Source organism: Nerophis ophidion, linkage group LG02, assembly GCF_033978795.1.
Source record: "Nerophis ophidion isolate RoL-2023_Sa linkage group LG02, RoL_Noph_v1.0, whole genome shotgun sequence".
In the NCBI taxonomy this organism is placed as follows: Eukaryota; Metazoa; Chordata; class Actinopteri; order Syngnathiformes; family Syngnathidae; genus Nerophis; species Nerophis ophidion.
In genome coordinates, this window is record NC_084612.1 from 37,742,601 (window position 1) to 37,769,289 (window position 26,689).

At 41.5% G+C, this 26,689-nt stretch overlaps 1 protein-coding gene across 6 annotated transcripts in view; it reads left to right on the plus strand.

The window, feature by feature from the left end:
- dennd2b (DENN domain containing 2B) overlaps positions 1-26,689 on the plus strand; it is a 114,503-nt gene that overhangs the window by 47,542 nt on the left and 40,272 nt on the right. For 5 of the 6 annotated variants that reach the window (XM_061883228.1, XM_061883246.1, XM_061883219.1 and 2 more), the window contains 7 exons: positions 18,045-18,166; positions 18,267-18,482; positions 19,226-19,322; positions 19,486-19,530; positions 19,848-20,032; positions 21,623-21,732; positions 21,918-21,987. In XM_061883228.1, the coding sequence (XP_061739212.1) occupies positions 18,045-18,166; positions 18,267-18,482; positions 19,226-19,322; positions 19,486-19,530; positions 19,848-20,032; positions 21,623-21,732; positions 21,918-21,987 (845 nt within the window). Of the gene's footprint in view, positions 1-12,991; positions 13,137-18,044; positions 18,167-18,266; positions 18,483-19,225; positions 19,323-19,485; positions 19,531-19,847; positions 20,033-21,622; positions 21,733-21,917; positions 21,988-26,689 lie in introns of those variants that run through there. The other variant, XM_061883263.1, reaches the window with a different exon arrangement.

The following is a 26,689-nucleotide window of genomic DNA, read 5'->3' on the forward strand; positions in this document are numbered from 1 at the left end:
CAAGGAAAACTCACACCCAGTGGGACATCGGTGACAATAATGACCCAGTGGGACGTCGGTGACAAGGATGACTATGAGAACCTTGGAGAGGAGGAAAGCAATGGATGTCGAGCGGGTCTAACATGATACTGTGAAAGTTCAATCCATAATGGATCCAACACAGTCGCGAGAGTCCAGTCCAAAGCGGATCCAACACAGCAGCGAGAGTCCCGTTCACAGCGGAGCCAGCAGGAAACCATACCAAGCGGAGGCGGATCAGCAGCGCAGAGATGTCCCCAGCCGATACACAGGCAAGCAGTACATGGCCACCGGATTGGACCGGACCCCCTCCACAAGGGAGAGTGGGACATAGAAGAAAAAGAAAAGAAACGGCAGATCAACTGGTCTAAAAAGGGATTGTATTTAAAGGCTAGAGTATACAAATGAGTTTTAAGGTGAGACTTAAATGCTTCTACTGAGGTGGCATCTCGAACTGTTACCGGGAGGGCATTCCAGAGTACTGGAGCCCGAAATGAAAAAGCTCTATAGCCCGCAGACTTTTTTTGGGCTTTGGAAATCACTAACAATCGGAAAATCCCCGTTACTGAGGTGGCTAACCATGATGCGTGCAGTTTATCAAAGCAACAAACAAACAATCGGAACATTCCCGTCGTATCAATTCCTAGATATGGTCGTAATTATACTGAATGCACTGGGCATAATAAACACAACATTATTAATATTGCTACTACGGATAATTTGATCAAAAATTCCCTAAAACAGCCCACTACCTATAATATAGGTTTTTTAAACATAAGATCATTGTCTCCCAAAACGTTGTTAGTTAATGATATTATCAGAGACAACAATCTTAACGTCATCGGTCTCAGTGAAACCTGGCTTAAACCAAACGACTTTTTTGCGCTAAATGAGGCATGTCCTCCTAACTTTACACATGCGCATATTGCCCGTCCGCTTAAAAGGGGTGGGGGGGTCGCACTAATATACAACGAAAACTTTAACCTTAGTCCTAACATAAATAATAAATATAAATCGTTTGAGGTGCTTACTATGAGGTCTGTCACACCGCTGCCTCTACACCTGGCTGTTATCTACCGCCCCCCAGGGCCCTGTTCGGACTTTATCAATGAATTCTCAGAGTTCGTTGCTGATCTAGTGACACACGCCGATAATATAATCATAATGGGGGACTTTAATATCCATATGAATACCCCATCGGACCCACCGTGCGTAGCGCTCCAGACTATAATTGATAGCTGTGGTCTCACACAAATAATAAATGAACCCACGCATCGCAACGGTAATACGATAGACCTAGTGCTTGTCAGGGGTATCACCGCTTCCAAAGTTACGATACTCCCGTATACTAAAGTATTGTCCGATCATTACCTTATAAAATTCGAGGTTCAGACGCATGTTCGTCAAACTAATAATAATAATAACTGCTATAGCAGCCGCAACATTAATACGGCCACAACGACAACTCTTGCTGACCTACTGCCCTCGGTAATGGCACCATTCCCAAAGTATGTGGGCTCTATTGATAACCTCACTAACAACTTTAACGACGCCCTGCGCGAAACCATTGATAACATAGCACCGCTAAAGTTAAAAAAGGCTCCAAAAAAGCGCACCCCGTGGTTTACAGAAGAAACTAGAGCTCAGAAATTATTATGCAGAAAGCTGGAACGCAAATGGCGCACGACTAAACTTGAGGTGCACCATCAAGCATTTAGTGATGGTTTAATAACTTATAAACGCATGCTTACCTTAGCTAAAGCTAATTATTACTCAAATCTCATCCACCGTAATAAAAACGATCCTAAATTTTTGTTTAGTACGGTAGCATCGCTTACCCAACAAGGGACTCCTTCCAGTAGCTCCACCCACTCAGCTGATGACTTTATGCAATTCTTTAGTAAGAAAATTGAAGTCATTAGAAAGGAGATTAAAGACAATGCGTCCCAGCTACAACGGGGTTCTATTAACACTGACACGATTGTATATACGGCGGATACTGCCCTCCAAAATAGTTTCTCTCGTTTTGAGGAAATAACATTAGAGGAATTGTTACAACGTGTAAATGGAATAAAACAAACAACATGTTTACTTGACCCTCTTCCTGGGAAACTGATCAAGGAGCTCTTTGTATTATTAGGTCCATCAGTGCTAAATATTATAAACTTATCACTTTCCTCGGGCACTGTTCCCCTAGCATTCAAAAAAGCGGTTATTCATCCTCTTCTTAAAAGACCTAACCTCGATCCTGACCTCATGGTAAACTACCGACCGGTGTCTCACCTTCCCTTTATTTCAAAAATCCTCGAAAAAATTGTTGCGGAGCAGTTAAATGAACACTTAGCGTCTAACAATCTATGTGAAACCTTTCAATCCGGTTTCAGGGCAAATCACTCGACGGAGACAGCCCTCGCAAAAATGACTAATGATCTATTGCTAACGATGGATTCTGATGCGTCATCTATGTTGCTGCTCCTCGATCTTAGCGCTGCTTTCGATACCGTCGATCATAATATTTTATTAGAACGTATCAAAACACGAATTGGTATGTCAGACTTAGCCCTGTCTTGGTTTAACTCTTATCTTACTGATAGGATGCAGTGTGTCTCCCATAACAATGTGACCTCGGACTACGTTAAGGTAACGTGTGGAGTTCCCCAGGGTTCGGTCCTTGGCCCTGCACTCTTCAGCATCTACATGCTGCCGCTAGGTGACATCATACGCAAATACGGTGTTAGCTTTCACTGTTATGCTGATGACACCCAACTCTACATGCCCCTAAAGCTGACCAACACGCCGGATTGTAGTCAGCTGGAGGCGTGTCTTAATGAAATTAAACAATGGATGTCCGCTAACTTTTTGCAACTCAATGCCAAAAAAACGGAAATGCTGATTATCGGTCCTGCTAGACACCGAACTCTATTTAATAATACAACTCTAACATTTGACAACCAAACAATTAAACAAGGCGACACGGTAAAGAATCTGGGTATTATCTTCGACCCAACTCTCTCCTTTGAGGCACACATTAAAAGCGTTGCTAAAACGGCCTTCTTTCATCTCCGTAATATCGCTAAAATTCGCTCCATTCTGTCCACTAAGGACGCTGAGATCATTATCCATGCGTTTGTTACGTCTCGCCTCGACTACTGTAACGTATTATTTTCGGGTCTCCCCATGTCTAGCATTAAAAGATTACAGTTGGTACAAAATGCGGCTGCTAGACTTTTGACAAGAACAAGAAAGTTTGATCACATTACGCCTGTACTGGCTCACCTGCACTGGCTTCCTGTGCACTTAAGATGTGACTTTAAGGTTTTACTACTTACGTATAAAATACTACACGGTCTAGCTCCATCCTATCTTGCCGATTGTATTGTACCATATGTCCCGGCAAGAAATCTGCGTTCAAAGGATTCCGGCTTGTTAGTGATTCCCAAAGCCCAAAAAAAGTCTGCGGGCTATAGAGCGTTTTCCGTTCGGGCTCCAGTACTCTGGAATGCCCTCCCGGTAACAGTTCGAGATGCCACCTCAGTAGAAGCATTTAAGTCTCACCTTAAAACTCATTTGTATACTGTAGCCTTTAAATAGACTCCCTTTTTAGACCAGTTGATCTGCTGTTTCTTTTCTTTTTCTTCTATGTCCCACTCTCCCCTGTGGAGGGGGTCCGGTCCGATCCGGTGGCCATGTACTGCTTGCCTGTGTATCGGCTGGGGACATCTCTGCGCTGCTGATCCGCCTCGACATCTCTGCGCTGCTGATCCGCCTCCGCTTGGGATGGTTTCCTGCTGGCTCCGCTGTGAACGGGACTCTCGCTGCTGAGTTGGACCCGCTTTGGACTGGACTCTCGCGACTGTGTTGGATCCATTGTGGATTGAACTTTCACAGTATCATGTTAGACCCGCTCGACATCCATTGCTTTCCTCCTCTCTAAGGTTCTCATAATCATTATTGTCACAGACGTCCCACTGGATCATTATTGTCACCGATGTCCCACTGGGTGTGAGTTTTCCTTGCCCTTATGTGGGCCTACCGAGGATGTCGTGGTGGTTTGTGCAGCCCTTTGAGACACTAGTGATTTAGGGCTATATAAGTAAACATTGATTGATTAATAAGCCGGAGTCCTTTGAACGCAGATTTCTTGCCGGGACATATGGTACAATACAATCGGCAAGATAGGATGGAGCTAGACCGTGTAGTATTTTATACGTAAGTAGTAAAACCTTAAAATCACATCTTAAGTGCACAGGAAGCCAGTGCAGGTGAGCCAGTACAGGCGTAATGTGATCAAACTTTCTTGTTCTTGTCAAAAGTCTAGCAGCCGCATTTTGTACCAACTGTAATCTTTTAATGCTAGACATGGGGAGACCCGAAAATAATACGTTACAGTAGTCGAGGCGAGACGTAACAAACGCATGGATAATGATCTCAGCGTCTTTAGTGGACAGAATGGAGCGAATTTTAGCGATATTACGGAGATGAAAGAAGGCCGTTTTAGTAACGCTTTTAATGTGTGCCTCAAAGGAGAGAGTTGGGTCGAAGATAATACCCAGATTCTTTACCGTGTCACCTTGTTTAATTGTTTGGTTGTCAAATGTTAGAGTTGTATTATTAAATAGAGGTCGGTGTCTAGCAGGACCGATAATCAGCATTTCCGTTTTTTTGGCGTTGAGTTGCAAAAAGTTAGCGGACATCCATTGTTTAATTTCATTAAGACACGCCTCCAGCTGACTACAATCCGGCGTGTTGGTCAGCTTTAGGGGCATGTAGAGTTGGGTGTCATCAGCATAACAGTGAAAGCTAACACCGTATTTGCGTATGATGTCACCTAGCGGCAGCATGTAGATGCTGAAGAGTGCAGGGCCAAGGACCGAACCCTGGGGAACTCCACACGTTACCTTAACGTAGTCCGAGGTCACATTGTTATGGGAGACACATTGCATCCTATCAGTAAGATAAGAGTTAAACCAAGACAGGGCTAAGTCTGACATACCAATTCGTGTTTGGATACGTTCTAATAAAATATTATGATCGACAGTATCGAAAGCAGCGCTAAGATCGAGGAGCAGCAACATAGATGACGCATCAGAATCCATCGTTAGCAATAGATCATTAGTCATTTTTGCGAGGGCTGTCTCCGTGGAGTGATTTGCCCTGAAACCGGATTGAAAGGTTTCACATAGATTGTTAGACGCTAAGTGTTCATTTAACTGCTCGCAACAATTTTTTCGGGGATTTTTGAAATAAAGGGAAGGTGAGACACCGGTCGGTAGTTTACCATGAGGTCAGGATCGAGGTTAGGTCTTTTAAGAAGAGGATGAATAACCGCTTTTTTGAATGCTAGGGGAACAGTGCCCGAGGAAAGTGATAAGTTTATAATATTTAGCACTGATGGACCTAATAATACAAAGAGCTCCTTGATCAGTTTCCCAGGAAGAGGGTCAAGTAAACATGTTGTTTGTTTTATTCCATTTACACGTTGTAACAATTCCTCTAATGTTATTTCCTCAAAACAAGAGAACCTATTTTGGAGGGCAGTAACCGCCGTATATACCATCGTATCAGTGTTAATAGAACCCCGTTGTAGCTGGGAAGCATTGTCTTTAATCTCCTTTCTAATGACTTCAATTTTCTTACTAAAGAATTGCATAAAGTCATCAGCTGAGTGGGTGGAGCTACTGGAAGGGGTCCCTTGTTGGGTTAGCGATGCTACCGTACTAAACGAAAATTTAGGATCGTTTTTATTACGGAGGATGAGATTTAAGTAATATTTAGCTTTAGCTAAGGTAAGCATGCGTTTATAAGTTATTAAACCATCACTCCATGCTTGATGGTGCACCTCAAGTTTAGTCGTGCGCCATTTGCGTTCCAGCTTTCTACATAATAATTTCTGAGCTCTAGTTTCTTCTGTAAATCACGGGGTGCGCTTTTTTGGAGCCTTTTTTAACTTTAGCGGTGCTATGTTATCAATGGTTTCGCGCAGGGCGTCGTTAAAGTTGTTAGTGAGGTTATCAATAGAGCCCACATATTTTGGGAATGGTGCCATTACCGAGGGCAGTAGGTCAGCAAGAGTTGTCGTTGTGGCAGCATTAATGTTGCGGCTGCTATAGCAGTTATTATTATTATAAGTTTGATGAACATGCGTCTGAACCTTGAATTTTATAAGGTAATGATCGGACAATACTTTAGTATACGGGAGTATCGTAACTTTGGAAACGGTGATACCCCTGACAAGCACTAGGTCTATCGTATTACCGTTGCGATGCGTGGGTTCATTTATTATTTGTGTGAGACCACAGCTATCAATTATAGTCTGGAGCGCTACGCACGGTGGGTCCGATGGGGTATTCATATGGATATTAAAGTCCCCCATTACGATTATATTATCGGTGTGTGTCACTAGATCAGCAACGAACTCTGAGAATTCATTGATCAAGTCCGAACAGGGCCCTGGGGGGCGGTAGATAACAGCCAGGTGTAGAGGCAGCGGTGTGACAGACCTCATAGTAAGCACCTCAAACGATTTATATTTATTATTTATATTAGGACTAAGGTTAAAGTTTTCGTTGTATATTAGTGCGACCCCCCCACACCTTTTAAGCGGACGGGCAATATGCGCATGTGTAAAGTTAGGAGGACATGCCTCATTTAGCGCAAAAAAGTCGTTTGGTTTAAGACAGGTTTCGCTGAGACCGATGACGTTAAGATTGTTGTCTCTGATAATATCATTAACTAACAACGTTTTGGGAGACAATGATCTTATGTTTAAAAAACCTATATTATAGGTAGTGGGCTGTTTTAGGGAATTTTTGATCAAATTATCCGTAGTAGCAATATTAATAATATTGTGTTTATTATGCCAAGTGCATTTAGTATAATTACGACCATATCTAGGAATTGATACGACGGGAATTTTCCGATTGTTTGATTGTTGCTTTGATAAACTGCACGCATCATGGTTAGCCACCTCAGTAACGGGGATTTTCCGATTCTTTGTTTGTTGCTTTGATAAACTGCACGCATCATAGTTAGCCACCTCAGTAAGACACATGTCCAACTCTGAAACACTCAAAGCAGAAAAAACTTGTTTTAATTTAACTGACTCCTTACCCAGACCAGTAGTCTTGCATCTTCCATTTAAATCCGGCTTCAGGATGGAGGGAAGTGGTGTTCTGTGGGGATTAGCCTTCTGCTTTGTTTTTAGCCCCGCTTGACATCCGCGTTTCCGATCACACCGCTGGTGTCTGCTCCGTAGACGGCCCCCGCTGCTACTATACTCCCCTGCTTCACAGGCCGCTGGATGTATCCGCCGAATTATTCCCATGCTAGTTAGCACGTCTAGCAAGCACGCGTCTATCAGTCCAAAACGGCCCGATATGTCCACATCCAGAAGTGCCTGGCGGTCGTACGTGATCACGGAGTGACCACGATGTGAGCCAGCCATGAAGTTTGCAGAATTGTCCGGTATTTCTGCCAATTGTTCCATCTTTAGCAAGAGCTCCGCTATGTTGCAGCCCGTCCGGGCGCCGCCATCTTGGAACGTTCATGCGTGAGCAAATTATCGAACAGTTTAATAACAACATTTCTCAACGAGCAATTGCAAGGAATTTAGGGATTTCGCCATCTACGGTCCGTAATATAATCGAAAGGTTCAGAGAATCTGGAGAAATCACTGCACGTGAGCGGCAAGGCCCAAAACCAATATTGAATGCCCTTGATCTTTGATCCGTCAGGCGCTACTGCATCAAAAAGTGACATCAGTGTGCAAAGCATATCACCAAATGGGGTCAGAAACACTTCAGAAAAGCACTGTCAGTAACTAGAGTTTGTTGCTATATTTGTAAGTGCAAGTTAAAACACTACTATGCAAAGCTAAAGCCATTAATCAACAACACCCAGAAACACAACTGGTTTTGCTGGGCCCGAGCTCATCTAAGATGGACTGATGCAAAGTGGTCTGACGAGTCCACATTTCAAATTGTTTTTGAAAACTGTGCACGTCGTGTCCTCAGGACCAAAGAGGAAAATAACCATCCGGACTGCTATAGACGCAAAGTTCAAAAGCCAGCCTCTGTGATGGTATGGGGGTGTATTAGTGCCCAAGGCATAGGTAACTTACACATCTGTGAAGACAGCATTATGGCTGAAAGGTTCATACAGGTTTTGGAGCAACATATGTTGCCATCTAAGCAACATTTTTTTTTTTTTATGGACGCCCCTGCTTATGACAGTGACAAGCCACATTCTGCATGAGTTACAACAGCGTGGGTTTGAAGTGAAAGAGTGCGGGTACTAGACTGGCCTGCCAGGAGTCCGAACCTTTCTCTGATTGACAATGTGTGGCGCATTACCATCCATCCATCCATCCATTTTCTACCGCTTATTCCCTTTTTGGGGTGGCGGGGGGCGCTGGCGCCTATCTCAGCTACAATCGGGCGGAAGGCGGGGTACACCCTGGACAAGTCGCCACCTCATCGCAGGGCCAACACAGATAGACAGACAACATTCACACTCACATTCACACACTAGGGCCAATTTAGTGTTGCCAATCAACCTATCCCCAGGTGCATGTCTTTGGAAGTGGGAGGAAGCCGGAGTACCCGGAGGGAACCCACGCATTCACGGGGAGAACATGCAAACTCCACACAGAAAGATCCCGAGCCTGGATTTGAACCCAGGACTCCAGGACCTTCGTATTGTGAGGCATTGTGAGACATATGTTGTCATCCAAGCAATGTTATCATGGACGCCGCTGCTTATTTCAGCAAAAACAATGCCAAGCCACATGTTACAACAGAGTGGCTTCGTAGGAAAAGAGTGCGGGTACTTTCCTGGCCCGCCTGCAGTCCAGACATGTCTCCCATCGAAAATGTGTGGCGCATTACGAATCGTAAAATACAACAACTGTTGTACCCCAGACTGTTGAACAACTTAAGCTGCACATCAAGCAAAAATGGGAAAGAATTCCACCTGAAAAGCTTAAAAAATTGCTCTCCTCAATTCCCAAACGTTTACTGAGTGTTGTTAAAAAGAAAGGTGATGTAACACAGTGGTAAAAAATGCCCCTGTGCCAACTCTTTTGCAATGTGTTGCTGCCATTAAGTTCTAAGTTAATGATTATTTGCAAAACAAAATCAAAGCTTTTCAGTTTGAACATTAAATATATTGTCTTTGCAGTGTATTCAATTAAATATAAGATTTATAAAACATAGTATTTTTTTGTATTTACGATTTACACTAAGTGCCAACTTCACTGGTTTTGGGTTTTGTACATGTTGCAAGTGTATATTAATTGTAGTAACAAGCAAATGAATAATTACATTAGATATTTACGTATTTTGATCATTTTAAGCATACGCGGCATATGCATTTCTAAAACACATCATGGCGTCAGCTTTTTTTTTTTTTTTACTATGTCACTGACTTCTGCTCACTGCAGACTTCATGAGAGCCAAACATCACTTACTGTACAAGGTTGGCTGTCATTAGGATTCTCACTGCTTGGATGTTCATATGTTCCCATTTCGATGAAGAATGACTCATAATCCTCGTGAAGTAAAGGAGGATGGAACCAAGTGTCTTTTTGTGTCGTTCTCGCCATTACCAGATTTAAATTGGCTGTCAAAGTGTACCAACTTCTTGGAATATGTCTTCGTCCTTCCACTATCCAGGTGAGAGGCATTAGTTATGTAAAGTTCATATAAAGTTTGACAAGCAAGCAAACGAGGATGGTGCTGATTAGTTGATCATGTCAACATTGGTACACAAGCAAGTGATCACGGCGCCGCTATGAATAGTTTGTCTGCTTTAGCGTTTATAATAACAATATCATTAATACTTGGTTAATATTCAAGTCACAAAATGTTAATGAAGTACTGTTGGTGCTTTTTGGATGTTTTTTAATGTTTTTTTTTTTACGTTTGTGGGAAGGCATTAAAAAAATATGTACATCGTAATGATTGTGAGCGATAGGTAAAACTCCCCCAAAAAGTGCTGGTTCCTTTTAAGTCCTCTAAAAGCTACAAACCCTGTTTCCATGTGAGTTGGGAAATTGTGTTAGATGTAAATATAAACGGAATATAATGATTTGCAAATCCTTTTCAACCCATATTCAGTTGAATATGCTACAAAGACAACAGATTTAATGTTCAAACTGATAACACATTTTTTTTTGCAAATAATCATTAACTGTAGAATTTGATGCCTGCAACATGTGACAAAGAAGTTGGGAAAGGTGGAAATAAATACTGATAAAGTTGAGGAATGCTCATCAAACACTTATTTGGAACATCCCACAGGTGTGCAGGCTAATTGGGAACAGGTGGGTGCCAAGATTGGGTATAAAAACAGCTTCCCAAAAAATGCTCAGTCTTAAACAAGAAATGATGGGGCGAGGTACACCCTTTTTTCCACAGCTGCGTGAGCAAATAGTCAAACAGTTTAAGAACGTTTCTCAAAGTGCAATTGCAAGACATTTAGGGATTTTAACATCTAGGGTCCATAATATCATCAAAAGGTTCAGAGAATCTGGAGAAATCACTCCACGCAAGCGGCATGGCCGGAAACCAACATTGAATGACCGTGACCGTCGATCCCTCGGACGGCACTGTATGAAAAAACGACATCGATCTCTAAAGGATATCACCAAATGGGCTCAGGAACACTTTAGAAAACCACTGTCACTAAATACAGTTTGGCGCTACATCTGTAAGTGCAAGTTAAATCTCTACTATGCAAAGTGAAAGCCATTTATCAACAACATCCAGAAACGCCGCCGGCTTCTCTGGGCCCGAGATCATTTAAGATGGACTGATGCAAAGTGGAAAAGTGTTCTGTGGTCTGACAAGTCCGCATTTCAAATTGTTTCTGGAAATATCCAGACTGTTATCGACGCAAATTTCAAAAGCCAGCATTTGTGATGGTATGGGGGTGCATTAGTGCCCAAGGCATGGGTAACATACACATCTGTGAAGGCACCATTAATGCTGAAAAGTACATAGAGGTTTTAGAGCAACATAAGCTGCCATCCAAGCGCCGTCTTTTTCATGGGCGCCCCTGCTTATTTCAGCAAGACAATTCCAAGCAACATTCAGCATGTGTTACAACAGCGTGGCTTCGTAAAAAAAGAGTGCGAGTACTTTCCTGGCCTGCCTGCAGTCGAGACCTGTCTCCCATCGAAAATGTGTGGCACATTATGAAGCGTAAAATACGACAGTGGAGACCCCGGACTGTTGAACGACTGAAGTTCTACATAAAACACGAATGGTAAAGAATTCCACTTTCAAATCTTCAACAATTAGTTTCCTCAGTTCCCAAACATTTATTGAGTGTTGTTAAAAGAAAAGGTGATGTAACATAGTGGTGAACATGCCCTTTCCCAACTACCTTGGCTCGTGTTGCAGCCATGAAACCCTAAGTTAATTATCATTTGCAAAAAAAAAAAAAAAAGTTTATGAGATTGAAAATCAAATATTTTGTCTTTGTAGTGCATTCAATTGAATATGGGTTGAAAATGATTTGTATATCATTGTATTCCGTTTATATTTACATCTAACACAATTTCCCAACTCATATGGAAACAGGGTTTGTACATCCCCCTAATCACAAATGTCTTAAAGGGCTGCACAAGCCACAACAACATCCTCGTCTCAGATCCCACATCAGGGCAAGAAAAAACTCAACCCAATGGGCACAACAAGAAACTTTGGAAGGGACCGCAGATGTGGGGACCCCTGTGGGTGACCGGTGCAATGGATACAGAGTGGATACAGTAAAGTAAGAGTCCAGTCCATAGTGGGGGCCAGCTGGGGAACCTCTTGCATGTAGACACTTCGGGGCGCAGAGACATCACCGACTGATGCATTGGGAGTGGTCACCCCTGGTCCAAATTCATGTGAAAGTCCAGTCCATTGGGAGACCAGCATAGGATCATCTTGAATGGAGACAAGTTAGCAGCACAGTGAAATCACCAACTGATGCAAAGAGGAGTGGTCCATCCAGGGTCCCGATTTTGAACAGCTAGCGCGCCAGCCGTGGAGGCTTGAGCATTGAAAAGCATCTGATTGGCTATCCTTTGTCGGTTACCCCAACCCTCTCTCATTTTGTACGCTATTAAGGAACTGTGATTAGATATATTTCAAACTTGTACCACCCTACTAGACAACACTAAACACAAATATAATTAGATGCTTTTTCTGTCAACATCTATTGTCTTGTTTGTAATTCGTCGACACTGGTTGTACTGAGGGTTGAGGGGAGGGGTGAATGAGTCTGTGTGTGCACGCGTGGATTCGCAGAACCTCTGATGCAGTCAAGGGCAGAGAAGAAGGAAGACGATATCATACAGGTATTGTATTGTGTCCCTTTTTAAGCGGATTTCTACGTTACTGCGGATAGTTTTGTCAACTTGTTATATATACATTTTAGACAAATTAGACAAACTTTAATGATCCACAAGGGAAATTGTTCAATTGTTTTGTGAGTATATTAAAATGTACTTTCCCAACTTCAGATTCGATTTGAGGGGGGAAGACATCTATTTGGGGGGGCTCTGCCCCCTCTTGTCCCTACTTTGGGCTGGCCTGGGTCATCGCACAGTTCATGTTTTTTTTTTTGGTATTGCTGTTTACATTGCTTTAAAATGACCTATACCAGACTATGAACAGTAATGGCCCTGCAAAATTAGTCTGCTAGATTATAAATTGTACGGAGCAGTATCTACAACTTCAGTCAATGGGTTTGTGTGTAGAGCTTGAGCCAGAAATGGGAAGTTTTGTGACTCTATCCCTATGTGGCAGGTAAAAATAAAACTGCTTGTGCAGCTTTTGTAAATGGGGTATACTAGGGTTGGGCGATATATCGATATACTCGATATATAGCGGGTTTGTCTGTGTGCGTTATAGAAAATTACAATATCGTGATATTCGATTATACGTTCTCACGCAGTTGTTTTTAGCTGCGTGCATTACACTACAGGTTTTTCTCACTCTTTGTTGTCTCTCCTTATCACAGATACATAAAACCAGCGCACCTTCTTAGTGATGCGCCCTCGCGGAGCAGAGAAGTAGCGGCATGGGTAACGTTAGCTGTGGTGCGAGTACGAGTACGAGAGAAAGAAGGTGCGAATCTGGTAACAAATGAAGGAAGAATTAATTCCCAAGAAAAACAGCAGGAGGTCCATCGTCTGGCGGTGGTTTGGGCACAATTTGTCAAGTGTGGGGCAAAAGTGTTGCTACAAAAATTTGCATTACTGCTAATATGTAGCATCATTTAAAAAGTCACCTGCTAGAGAATGAAGAGTGGTTACTCTGCATGTCAACATCTCCATTCGGTGCCACACCAACAAAATGCAGAGGCAGCCATTTCCACATCAACACCGTACGAAATAATCAACAGAAGGAGATAAAGTCCGCAGGAACCTACCACATAGCGAAAGGGACATACACTCTTTGATTTCTTATTATGCAGCTCATTTTTATTTGACAGTTATTGAAATATATTGTGTGACATCATGCACAGAAGCACACTTTATTTGTTTTAAACTATTGTAGTGGCGTTCTATACAAAAAGTGCACTTTAATTTACAAACCCCGTTTCTATACGAGTTGGGAAATTATGTTAGATGTAAGTATAAACCGAATACTATGGTTTGCAAATCATTTTCAACCCATATTCAGGTGAATATGCTACAAAGATGACATATTTGATGTTCAAACTGATAAACATTTTTTTTTTGCAAATAATCATTAACTTTAGAATTTGATGTCAGCAACACATGACAAAGAAGTTGGGAAAGGTGGCAATAAATACTGATAAAGTTGAGAAATGCTCATCAAACACTTATTTGGAACATCCCACAGGTGTGCAGGCTAATTGGGAACAGGTGGGTGCCATGATTGGCTATAAAAGCAGCTTCCATAAAATGTTAAGTAATTCACAAACAAGGATGGGGTGAGGGTCACCAATTTGTAAGCAAATTGTCGAACAGTTTTAAAACTGCCTTTCTCAACGAGCTATTGCAACAAATTTAGGGATTTTACCATCTAGGGTCCATAAAATTATCAAAAGGTTCAGAGAATCTGGAGAAATCACTTCACGTAAGCGATGATATTATAGAACTTTGATCCCTTAGGCGGTACTGCATCAAAAACCGACATCAGTGTGTAAAAGATATCACCACATGGGCTCAGGAACACTTCATAAAACCACTGTCAGTAACTACAGTTGGATGCTACATCTGTAAGTGCAAGTTAAAACTCTACTATGCAAAGCGAAAGCCATTTATCAACAACATCCAGAAACGCCGCCGGCTTCCCTAGGCTCGAGATTATCTAAAATGGACTTATGCAAAGTGGAAAAGTGTTCTGTGATCTGACGAGTTCACATTTCAAATTATATTTGGAAAATGTGGACGTGGTGTCCTCCGGAACAAAGAGGAAAATAATCATCCGGATTGTTATAGGCGCAAGGTTCAAAAGCCAGCATCTGTGATGGTATGGGGGTGTATTAGTGGCCAAGGCATTGGTAACTTACACATCTGTAAAGGCACCATTAATGCTGAATGGTCCTTACATGTTTTGGAGTAAGATATGTTGTCATCCAAGCAACGTTATCATGGACGCCCCTGCTTATTTCAGCAAGACAATGCCAAGCCATGTGTTACAACAGTGTGGTTTCGTAATAAAAGAGTGCGGGTACTTTCCTGGCCCGCCTGCAGTCCAGACCTGTCTCCCATCAAAAATGTGTGGCGCATTATGAAGCGTAAAATACGACGGCAGAGACCTGGGACTTTTGAACGACTGAAGACCTACATAAAACAAGAATGGGGAAGAATTCCACTTTTAAAGCTTCAACAATTACTTTCCTCAGTTCCCAAACATTTATTGAGTGTTGTTAAAAGTAAAAGTGATGTAACACAGTGGTGAACATGCCCTTTCCCAACTTCTGTGGCACGTGCTGCAGCCATGAAATTCTAAGTTAATTATTATTTGCAAAAAAAAAAAAAAAAGTTTATGAGTTTGAACATCAAGTATCTTGTCTTTGTAGTGCATTCAACTGAATATGGGTTGAAAAGGATTTGCAAATCATTGTATTCTGTTTATATTTACATTTAACACAATTCCCCTACTCATACGGAAATAGGGTTCGTAGTATTGTTTTCATATGTCATCTTAGTGACACTATATGCACAAAAGTGCACTCATAGTTTGTTTTAAAATGACTCTGATAATCTTGCACTTTCTGTTTTGAAATGACACAAATGTTTGTGCCACTGCTTAATAACTGTTTAATAAATAAAGTTTTGGTCAATTGACATAGTTGTGATTTCCCTCTCTGCATGTAAGTTTAAAATTAGCATATATTAATGCAGTATGAACAAGAATGTTTTATTTAGACACATAGAATCAACATACTGCTGTGATTATATGCATCAAGTGTTCATTCAGGGCTAAGGCACAATATAAAGATATATATCGTGTATCGTGACATAGCCTAAAAATATCGAGATATTAAAAAAAGGCCATAACGCCCAGCCCTAGGATATACTTTTATAGCGCTTTTCTACCTTCACCTACACCTACATGCACCCATTCACACACTAATGGCAGGAGCAGCCATGCAAGACCCTAAGCATGATCCATCAGGAGCAAGGGTGAAGTGTCTTGCTCAAGCACACAACAGACATGACTACGATGGCGGAAGCCAGGGATCGAACCAGGAAACCTTAGTTGCTGGTGTGGCTGCTCTACCAACCGAGCCACACCGTCCCCATGTGATGAATATCTATGGATTATGGCATCATTGTTGCATGAATTCCTATCTCGTGGCTCAAACTGAAATTGCAATGTACAATACTCAACTTGGATTGCATTTTGGACCACATGTTTAAGTGGCCCAAGTCCAATCTGGAAATTACTGGATTGTGTTGTGGTTTGTGCTGTCCAACTGCCAGGAAAAAGTCTCACTTTAACAAAAAAGTCACTTGTAGAGAGTTTCACAAGCCACTACATGAAAATCTGATATTAATTACACATTTGAGGAAGGGTTGAGATCTTTGCTGGCCTTTGCTTCTAGCAATATGCTGACCCCTATTGGTTTGGGATACAGGCCCCTTTTATTTATTCTAAAATCTTTGGGGTTTTTTCGCTTAGACTGTGCCAACAACCAATTCTCATTATACATATCCGAGCTGTTCTGGAATCACGGCAAATGTTACGTTTGTTTGGTTTGGCTGTCAGACAGTCAGGTAATGCTAGTGAGAGCTGCATTTTTCTTTCGTGAATATTCGTTCCTTTCTAACTATGGATTATTAATCAGTTCTACAGTATCCATCCATCCATCCATTTTCTACCGCTTATTCCCTTGTGGGGTCGCGGGGGGCGCTGGCGCCTATCTCAGCTACAATCGGGCGGAAGGCGGGGTACACCCTGGACAAGTCGCCACCTCATCGCAGGGCCAACACAGATAGATAGACAACATTCACACTCACATTCACAGATTATGGCCAATTTAGTGTTGCCAATCAACCTATCCCCAGGTGCATGTCTTTGGAAGTGGGAGGAAGCCGGAGTACCCGGAGGGAACCCACGCATTCACGGGGAGAACATGCAAACTCCACACAGAAAGATCCCGAGCCTGGATTTGAACCCAGAACTGCAGGAGCTTCGTATTGTGAGGCAGACGCACTAACCCCTCTGCCACCGTGAAGTAATACATTGTATACATAAATGTGCCATGACTTCACATTTTAAAATTTTGTGGTTAAATGTACAACTTTGCATTATAGCCACTTGGGTGTACTGTTAGTTACAAATAAAAAACCTTGGCATCTAGACAAGGCTTCACGGTGGAAGAGGGGTTAGTGCGTCTGCCTCACAATACGAAGGTCCTGCAGTCCTGGGTTCAATCCCAGGCTCGGGATCTTTCTGTGTGGAGTTTGCGTTCTCCCCGTGAATGCGTGGGTTCCCTCTGGGTACTCCGGCTTCCTCCCACTTCCGAAGACATGCACCTGGGGATAGGTTGATTGGCAACACTAAAGTGGCCCTAGTGTGTGAATGTGAGTGTGAATACTGTCTGTCTATCTGTGTTGGCCCTGCGATGAGGTGGCGACTTGTCCATGGTGTACTCCGCCTTCCGCCCGGTTGTAGCTGAGATAGGCACCAGCGCCCCCCCGCGATCCCAAAGGGAATAAGTGGTAGAAAATGGATGGAAGGAACATTTTACCACAGATTACATATGTGAACCTGAAGAATGTTTTTTTTTTGGGGGGGGTCGCCCCCCGCGACCCCCCAAAAAAGGGAATAAGCGGTAGGAAATAGATGGATGGATGGATGGCATCTAGACATTTTTATTTTTTATTTTTTTTTACCAATTTGGTGTTAGGAAGTTAAGGTACACTGGGTTTTAGTTCTTTTTCTCTCAAAAGAGCTGCCTGCTGCAGTGAAACAAAACACGGTTAGACCATTGAGAGTGAACCTAAGCAATAAAAGTTGCGGGTTGTAAGCTAAACAATGAATGAGATTTAGCCAAAAGGGCAATGCCATAAAGTGAGGTGAAAATTGAGACCCTGGTTATAATGCAACTATCTTTGTTTACATATATATAATATCCTCTGTTTTGATGCAACGTCAAGTTTACATGGGCTAAATGCTTATTTAGATTTTCAATATTCTGAAGGTTAGACTTTTATCGCACAAAGAAATCTAGACAAAGATGATCCTCATCGTCCTCAGTGAACGCTTCCTCAGACAGTTTGCATGCCTGGACAGTGACTCATCAGCTTCAGCTAAGCTCACTGGGTTCTCTGGGGCCCAGTGCCAACAGCCACTGTTTTGAAATTGGGAGATCCAGCTGGGAATGACCTTTGACATACCTTTCTTGACTCTTCGACTTACACACAAACCAGAATGCGATCCTCTAACCCTTTGGTCACCATTTGCTGCCCTTTTTGGCCATACTCTCTCTTGCATCTTTGAGTATATTTATTGTCGTTTGAGCTATACTAAAACTTGACATCATCTCTACAGAGAAGGAGAACCCATATGAGGATGTTGACCTAAAGCGCAGGACTTTGGGTCGCAAAATTTGTCATTTGGAGAGCAGTAGATCTTGGACTGCTATGGACAGGAAGCACAACTCTCCGCCTCAGGTAAGTCTTTAACCTGTTGCCGATATCTATTGATATACTGTACTTGGTTAATAGCAAGTCGAATATACCAATCATTTTATATTGTATTCTCCATGACTAGTTACCGTCCAAACCTAGCAGCCAGTCCCTACGGCTCATTGGTACCAGCGACAGAACAAGTCACCGGGTGTCACAATTACCCAAACGCCACAGCCATGATGAAACGCTGCTCCTCCCCCAGATGGGTGTATCAGCTTCATCTTGTGTGCTGCTGGATGAGAACCTTTGTGGTACCGGTGATAACCTGGCCTCACACAGGCACTGGCGGATTCCCAAGGTACACACTGCCTGATCCAACACAAACTTCTCCACTTAGCCCTCACAGAGCTCTGTTTGTGTTCTTTGGCCTTCCATGCTCCTAGGTTTCTTATAATGACTTAAAAGTATATGTACAGTATAACCCTACTTCCATAGGGCAGGACATTTTTCTCCACTTTGGTACACTTTCATACACAAATTTGGCTGGCTCCCTTTTGCAGCAATTCCATGACTATTGGGAATATATTCCCTTATAATTTAAATTCCTAGAAAACCTTTAATAATTAGTTGTTGAAGGTGAATTCATTGAACAACACAGATAACCCTTAAAAAAGACATCCGGTTAAAGCTATGTACGGTGCTAATAATTATTAACTACAGTAACTATTAACTTATGTTTTACTGGTTTTGTACAGTAACCTTGCATTTTTTCAAAAAGTACCTACTATATGAATACAATGCAGTGAGTTCCCTGCGTTTACAATTGTAGGGCAGTCAAGTATTAGGGACATTTTTTCCACACACAGACACAAACATGTGCACATGTTAACATTTGCTTGTGTGACAACTGTCACTTTGTATGAAATAAATCAATGGAAAGACACCAAAATAACCCACACAATCAAATGCCACAGCAGCCCATTAAAATTTTTTGGGTGGTTGAGAGAACACTGAAAAGTGTTACAGTTTTGCATTTACTAGTTTGGTTAGGCCACGATTGTTTGCCAATATTACCCTAAAAGGCTGTTTTTCTGTTCGCAGCTGGTCCAGAGGATCAACTCCATTTACTGCACTAAACGTGGAAAGAAGAGACTTAAAAAGCTGTCCTTGACCAATCTCGAATCCTCATCTTTGAGAGGTAAGGGCTGTCCTTTTGGCTTGTCTTTAAAGGGGTAAATATTTGCATCTAGTCTGCCTCAGCAAATGTCTAGCTGTGTCCCTCCCAAGACCTAAACACATGTTTGTGAAATTGCTCTTTGACCCCTAGAAAAGCTTCTTGTTTGTGTCTTGTCTGCCCCCAGATGACAACAGTGAGAGTGAGAGCGACTCTGACGACAGGTTTAAAGGTGAGCGGTCACATCACCAGTTTCCATGGCTAAAGTACTGGTCTTCTGTGAGGGTGGAACGGTTTCCCATGTCAGTCTTGTTTTTAAGGAGTAACCTGTCTTGACGTTACACATTCTGACCACAACCTTTGCCAAATGCATGTTAGCATGTTAGCAGTTACTGAAAGCTTTGAACACAAATAAATATCTTATTGATAGATGTTTATGCCAGTTTTAACCTGTAACCATGCCGGTGGAATCACTAAAAGTACATTTTAATGCAGAGGCAAAAGATCTCTGACACATTTGGTATCAATGTTCTGTCATTCCCTCCTCAGCTCACACCCAGAGGTTGTTGAAATTGCAATCAATCCTTCGACGGGCCCCCAGCTACCGCACACTGGAGCTGCAGCTAATTGAGTGGCAAGAGAGAGAACTCTTTGAGTATTTCGTAGTTGTTTCTTTGAAAAATAAACCCAGCAAGAACTCTTACTCGCCAGAAGTCACTTACCAGTTTCCTAAGGTGAGGGCACTGTCATTTTAATTTAAACCTGCTGCTGGTTTACACACACATCTGTTACACCTGGTATGTTAAAGTGGAACTGTACTTTATTGGGGGAATTTTGCCCATCATTTACAATCCTAATGAGACAACAACATGCTTATATTTCTATTTTCTGTACTTTTTAAATAGTAAAAACTGCTAGTAAGTGGCAGCTTAGATGCAGGTAATGTGGAGTCCAATAAAGCCCTCTAAAATAACATCCACTAACCGGCAACAGCGCTCCGTTTACATGCTGTGACCTGCATAATAATAAAGTTATAACAATATTAATATTGTAAGAGATAACACGGGGACTACGTTTTTGGTGTAGTGACACCGCTCCTTGCCTTTTACTCACAATACAATGTGATTTGACAACAATCTGTACTGACGGAGAAACAAGAACAATCATATGCACTACTACAAATAGACAACCAAATAATTTAAAAAGTATTGTTCTTTGCTGTGTGTTTAGCTTTGATATCAAACACTGTGCTCTTTGTGTATCAAATGTTATGTTATAATATTACATACATATTTACAGCATGTATATAAAATGATGGAGATTTTTGGGTGTTTTTTAGATCAGTGTTTCTTAACCATAGGGCGGTGGCCCATTATTGGGCCGCCAAAAATATTGGTTTATCAGTTATAGGCCACAGTGGTACTCAGTTGTAATACATGTTTCCACCACTCGTATTGATCATATCAAACAAACAGAAGAAGTCTGGAGCTAAAGTCATATTTCTTAAACGCAACAATTATGACAGAAGGGGGGAAACTTAGTTGCACCTCCAACACTTAAGTTAAGAAACATATTATTTTATAATTGAATTTCTAATTAATTGAATTTTTACAATTTTTGATTAATTGAATTTTTAGTCAGTTATTTATGAGTCCTTTCTTATGCAGTATATTTGGTTTGTATTTATTTTTTTAATCAGTCTGACCAAAGCCTAAGGTTTATGTGTTAAATAAAAAATCATTTTTGTGATTAACACATGGTTTCATATTGTTTGACAAGGTTGTAAACTGTCAGTAGGTTAGATATAATTATTGAATACGATTAAAATCAAGAATAAAATGATTAATTCAGAGTTAAGATTTGAGTGGGCCCCTTTGCGGTGGAAAAGTTGGGCCCCAAGATCAAAAAGGTTAAGAACCCCCGTTCTCGAGGGCTTTTATAGGCGGAATAGGTCAATCCTTATTCCCTCTATTGTGAGCCGGCTCTTGCTTGCAGTTTTTTAATGTTTAGAACGCACAAAAAAGAAAGACAAGTGTTCTTGTTCCACATTGTGAATGATCTGCAGAATTCCCAAAATAGTGCTGTTTCCCTTTAAGAATTGGATTCTACAGGGGTAGAAAAGATAGGGAATACTTCTGGTTTACAGATTTTTCCATCTTTCAAATTGGAAAGTTGATGGTATTACTAAATGTTTTAAAGACAGATAAACTAAAAGGTAAAAACAAAAAACGTTAAAGGCACAAGAAGAAGGACCTGCTGCAGCATGGCAACTGCCGTTAGAAAAAGCACACCGTTCTTGAAACTTCTTTCCTTTGGTTCGACAGCTCGATAGGCCCACCAAACAGATGAGGGAAGCAGAACAGAGGCTCAAAGCCATTCCTCAGTTCTGTTTCCCTGATGCAAAGGACTGGAGTCCCGTGTCTGAATATCCAAGGTATGGTTAAACATTAATATTAGTAGAGTAGGCATCATATTCTACTGTATTAGAGGGTTTGTTTTCATAAATACATTACTTTTCTTCAATAAGCTTTTTCACGCAACTTAAAATGACTTGTTTTGTATGAAATCTCGCTATATTCCCATGCCAATATCTACTGTATTTATTGATCTGTACTACAGTGAAACCTTTTCCTTCATGTTGACTGGAGAGGATGGCAGCAGGAGGTTTGGCTACTGCAGACGCCTGCTGGTAAGCTACTGTTCACCTCCCCACCCTCTCTCTCTTTGCACTCCCTGCTGAACCTTGTTTGTTGTGACAGACCTTTTCATGCACACACATGCGATATAGTTTTCCAGTGACACCTTTGGCTGGCTGCATAACCATTTGCTGAGCTTAAAGGGGACTGCACTTTTTTTTTTTTTTTGGCCTAGCATCAACAATCATTGTGAAAGACATGACGATGGATGTTTTTATTTTTATTTTTTTGCATTCTAAATAATAAATAAATGCGATCAAAAGTCTGCTGACAATGGAGCCTATGCAGGCCTCTCTATTCCGCCTATAAAACCCTTAAAAAACAACCAAACACCTCCATTAAGGTTTTAATATATATGATGTAAGTATATATGTAATGTAGTATAAAAGGCACATTTATTATAACATTTAATATTTACGTATTTTGCTCATTTTAAGCATACGAGGCGCATTGATTTTAAAAATGCATCACATTTGCTTTTTTTCCCTTAATATCTGATTATTACTCATCGCAGACTTTCTGAGGACGCTGTCTGCTGGGCTGTTCATATATTCCCATTTACTTTAGGTGAAAATGACCATAATCCTTGCAAAGAAACAGGGTGGGATGGACAGTGGGGACCAAGCGTCTTTTTGTGTCTTCTCTTGGTCAGTCAAAGTGTAAAAACTTGTCAGAATACATCCTTAAACTTCTTCTTTCCAGGTGAGATGCATGATTTATGATCTACAATAAACTTCCAGGGAGCAAGGAAAAGAAACACCTTGCCAGTCGATCATGTCGAAATTGTACACAGGCTTGTGATCACATCGCCGCTATGAATAGTTTGTCTGCGTTAGCGCTTATAATAACAATATCACTAATACTCAGTTAATATGCAAAGCCTAAAATGTAAATGGAGTATTATTAGCAGTTTTTGAATGGTTATTTATTGGATTTTTTGAGCGAAATACAGGAGCCCCCATTGGCTCCGCAGTAAGCGAACTTTTCTTTACGTTTATTTAAAAGTTAGAATGCATTCGTCATCAATCAATCAATCAAAGTTTATTTATATAGCTCTTAATCACAAGTGTCTCAAAGGGCTGCACAAGCCACAACGACATCCTCAGCTCAAATCCCACATCAGGGCAAGACAAAACTCAACCCAAGGTGCACTATGAGAAACCTCCGAGGGGATCGCAGATGTGCTAGACTTAGGGAGACCCGAAAATAATAGGATACAGTAATCGAGACGAGACGTAACGAACGCATGAATAATGCTCTCAGGGTCGGTGGTGTACAAAATGGAACTAATTTTACCGATATTACGGAGATGAAATAAGGCTGTTTTAGTAACACTCTTAAAGTGTGACTCAAATGAGTAAGTTGGGTCGAAGATACAAACTGTAATACTGAGATTCTTTACCGAGTCACCTTGTGTAATTGTTTGGTTGTCAAATATTAAGGTGGTTTTATTAATTAAGTGCCGGTGTCTAGCAGGACCGATAATCAGTATTTCCTAGCGTTAAGTTACAAAATGTTAGAGGACAGCCATTGTTTAATTTAATTCAGACACGCCTCTGGTTGACTACAATCTGGCCTGTTGGTCAGGTTTAGGGGCATGTAGAGTTGGGTGTCATCAGCATAACAGTGAAAGCTAACACTGTATTTGCGTAAGATGTCACCTGGCGGCAGCATTTTAGATGCTGAAGAGTGCAGGGTTAAGAACCGAACCCTGTGGAACTCTGAACGTTACCTTAACATACTCCGAGGTCACATTGTTATGGGAGACGCACTGCATCCTGTCAGTAAGATAGGAATTAAACCAAGAAAAGGTTAAGTCTGATTTACCAATACGTGTTTTCATACGTTCTAATAAAATGTTATGATCGACGATATTGAAAGCAGCGCTAAGATCAAGTAGCAGCTACATGCATGATGCATCAGCATCCATAGTTAGTAATAGGTCATTAGTCATTTTTGCGAGGGCTGTCTCCGTAGAGTGATTTGCCCTGAAACTGGACTGAGCGGGTTCACAGCGATTGCTCATTTAGCTGCTGTTTCAACAATTTATTCCAGGATTTTCGAGATGAAGGGATGGAGGGGACACCAGCTGGTAGTTTACCATGAGGTCAGGATCAAGGTTAGGTCTTTTGAGCAGAGGATGAATGACAGCTTTTTTAAATGCTAGGGGAACAATTCCAGAGGAAAGTGATAAGTTAGTAATATTTAGCAGTGATTGTCCTAATATTACAAACATAAGTCATAGGAAACAAGTGGGTCAAGTAAACATGTTGTTTATTTTGTCCCATTCAAATGTTGCGGGAGTTCCTCTAATGTTATTTATTAAAAAAGAGAGAGACTATTTTGAAGGGCAATATCCGTCGTATATACATTCGTGTCTGCTTTAATATAATCCAGTTGTAGCTGGGACGCGTTATCTTTAATCTCCTTTCTACTGAGTTCATTTTTCCTATTGTAGAAATTCATAAAGTCATCAGCCGAGTCGGTGGAGCTACTGGGTGGATTCCATTGTTTGGTTAGCAATGCTATTGTACTGACCAAATATTTAGGATCGTTTTTATTGAGGCGAATGAGATTCGAGTAGTAATTAGTTTTGGCTAAGGCAAGCGTGTGTTTATCAATTATTAAACTATGGAAAACCTCAGGTTTAGTCGCATGCCATTTGCGTTCCAGCTTTCTACATGATAGTTTAAGAGCTCTAGTTTCTTCTGTAAACCAGGGGGTACGCCTTTTAGGCATACTTGCCAACCTTGAGACCTCCGATTTCGGGAGGTGGGGTTGGGGGCTGGGGGGCGTGGTTGGGGGTGGGGCAGAGGCGTGGTTTGGGGGCGTGGTTAAGAGGAGTATATTTACAGCCAATTCACCATTTCGAGTATTTCATATATATTTCATATATATGTATATATATATATATATATATATATATATATATATATATATATTATATATATATGTATATATATGTATATATATATATATATATGTATGGAATACTTGACTTTCAGTGAATTCTAGCTACATATATTTATTTCATTATATATATAAATAAAATAAATAGTTGAATTTCAGACGGCACCTATCAAATACACAGTAATAAAAACACAGTTGTTCTACTAACTGTACTGTGCTTGCTGGTTACCAAAAAAAAACAACACTTACCTTTCACTATTTGAGTAACGTCACTTCCGAGTTTCCAGAAGATGGCGCCAGTATGTGTTTTGGCCTGTCATCTCTCGCTGTCAGCTCTGTTCGTTTTTCTGTTGTGTGCGTCTATTTTCGTCTCTGTCAGCTCACTGCTTGTGTATGACCGCCAAACACTGTTGGATCTTTGCCCCTCTCTCACTGAATATGATCAACTTCGACGTTGGTTTTTCGACGTCTCAGTCAGCTTTTTCACCTGGACGGATTCTTACCTTCCTTTCCCGCCTCGTGGCTCCTCTCCCCCGCCACCCGCGGGCTGTGTGTCGGGCCCCACCTGGATTAGCTGCGCACTTGGACGTGCTTGCCCCCGCCAGGTTCGGTCTTCCATCCATCCATTTTCTGCCGCTTATTCCCGTTCGGAGTCGCGGGGGGCGCTGGCGCCTATCTCAGCAGGTTCGGTCTTGTGAACGCAAAATCTTTGACAAACAAAACGTTTATCCTGAAGAATTTCTTCACTTCCCGCGAACTTGACTTCCTCTGTGTGACGGAAACATGGCTGAGAGCCGGTGAGTCCGCCCCTCTTAATGATCTTCTGCCTCTGGAGTGTTCCTACTTTAATTCTTCGCGGTAGTCCGGTCGAAAAGGAGGAGGATTAGCAGTCGTTTTTAAAAATGACTTTAAATGCCGTCAGATCAGCCTGCAATCCTCCTTTTCAAGCTTCGAACTGTGCATGTTTGAGCTGGAGGGGGCGTGGGCTCCAGCTCCGGCTGAATTTCGGGAGAAAATTTCTTCCGGGAGGTTTTCGGGAGAGGCGCTGAATTTCGTGAGTCTCCCGGAAAATCCGGGAGGGTTGGCAAGTATGCTTTTAGGGGCGTTTTTAGCTTTAGCGGTGCTATACTATCAATGGCGTCGCGCAGGGCATCGTTAAAGTTGTTAGTAAGGTTATCGATTGGGCCCACATAATTTGGGAATGGTGCTCTTACCGAAGGCAGTAGGCCAGCAAGAGTCATAGTTGTGACCGCAGTAATGTTGCGGCTGCTAAGGCAGTGGTTATTAGTAGCTTGTTGACAATGACTCAGAACTTCAAATTTTATAAGGTAATAATGGGACATCTTTCATAATGATTGTGAACGATAGGCAAAATTCCCAAAAAAATTGCAGTTTCCTATTAATGATCAAATTGTAATTATTAAATAAACGTAAATAAAAGTCCGCTTACAGCAAAGCCATTGGAAGTTCCTCTATTTTCCCCATGAAATCCAATAAATAACCATCCAAAAACTCCCAACAATACTCCATTTACATTTTGTGACTTGAATATTAAACAAATATTAGTTATATTGTTTTATAAGAGCTAACGCAGACAAACTATTTATAGCGGCGCCGTGATCACGAGCTTGTGTGGCTATGTTTACAACATTGAATGGTCTGCTGCTTTCTCGCTTCCCTGCTCCCTGGAAGTTTATTCTAGATCATAAATCATGCCTATCACCTAGACATAAGAAGTTTTACGAGGTAATTTGACAAATTGGTACACTTTGACAGCCATTTAGG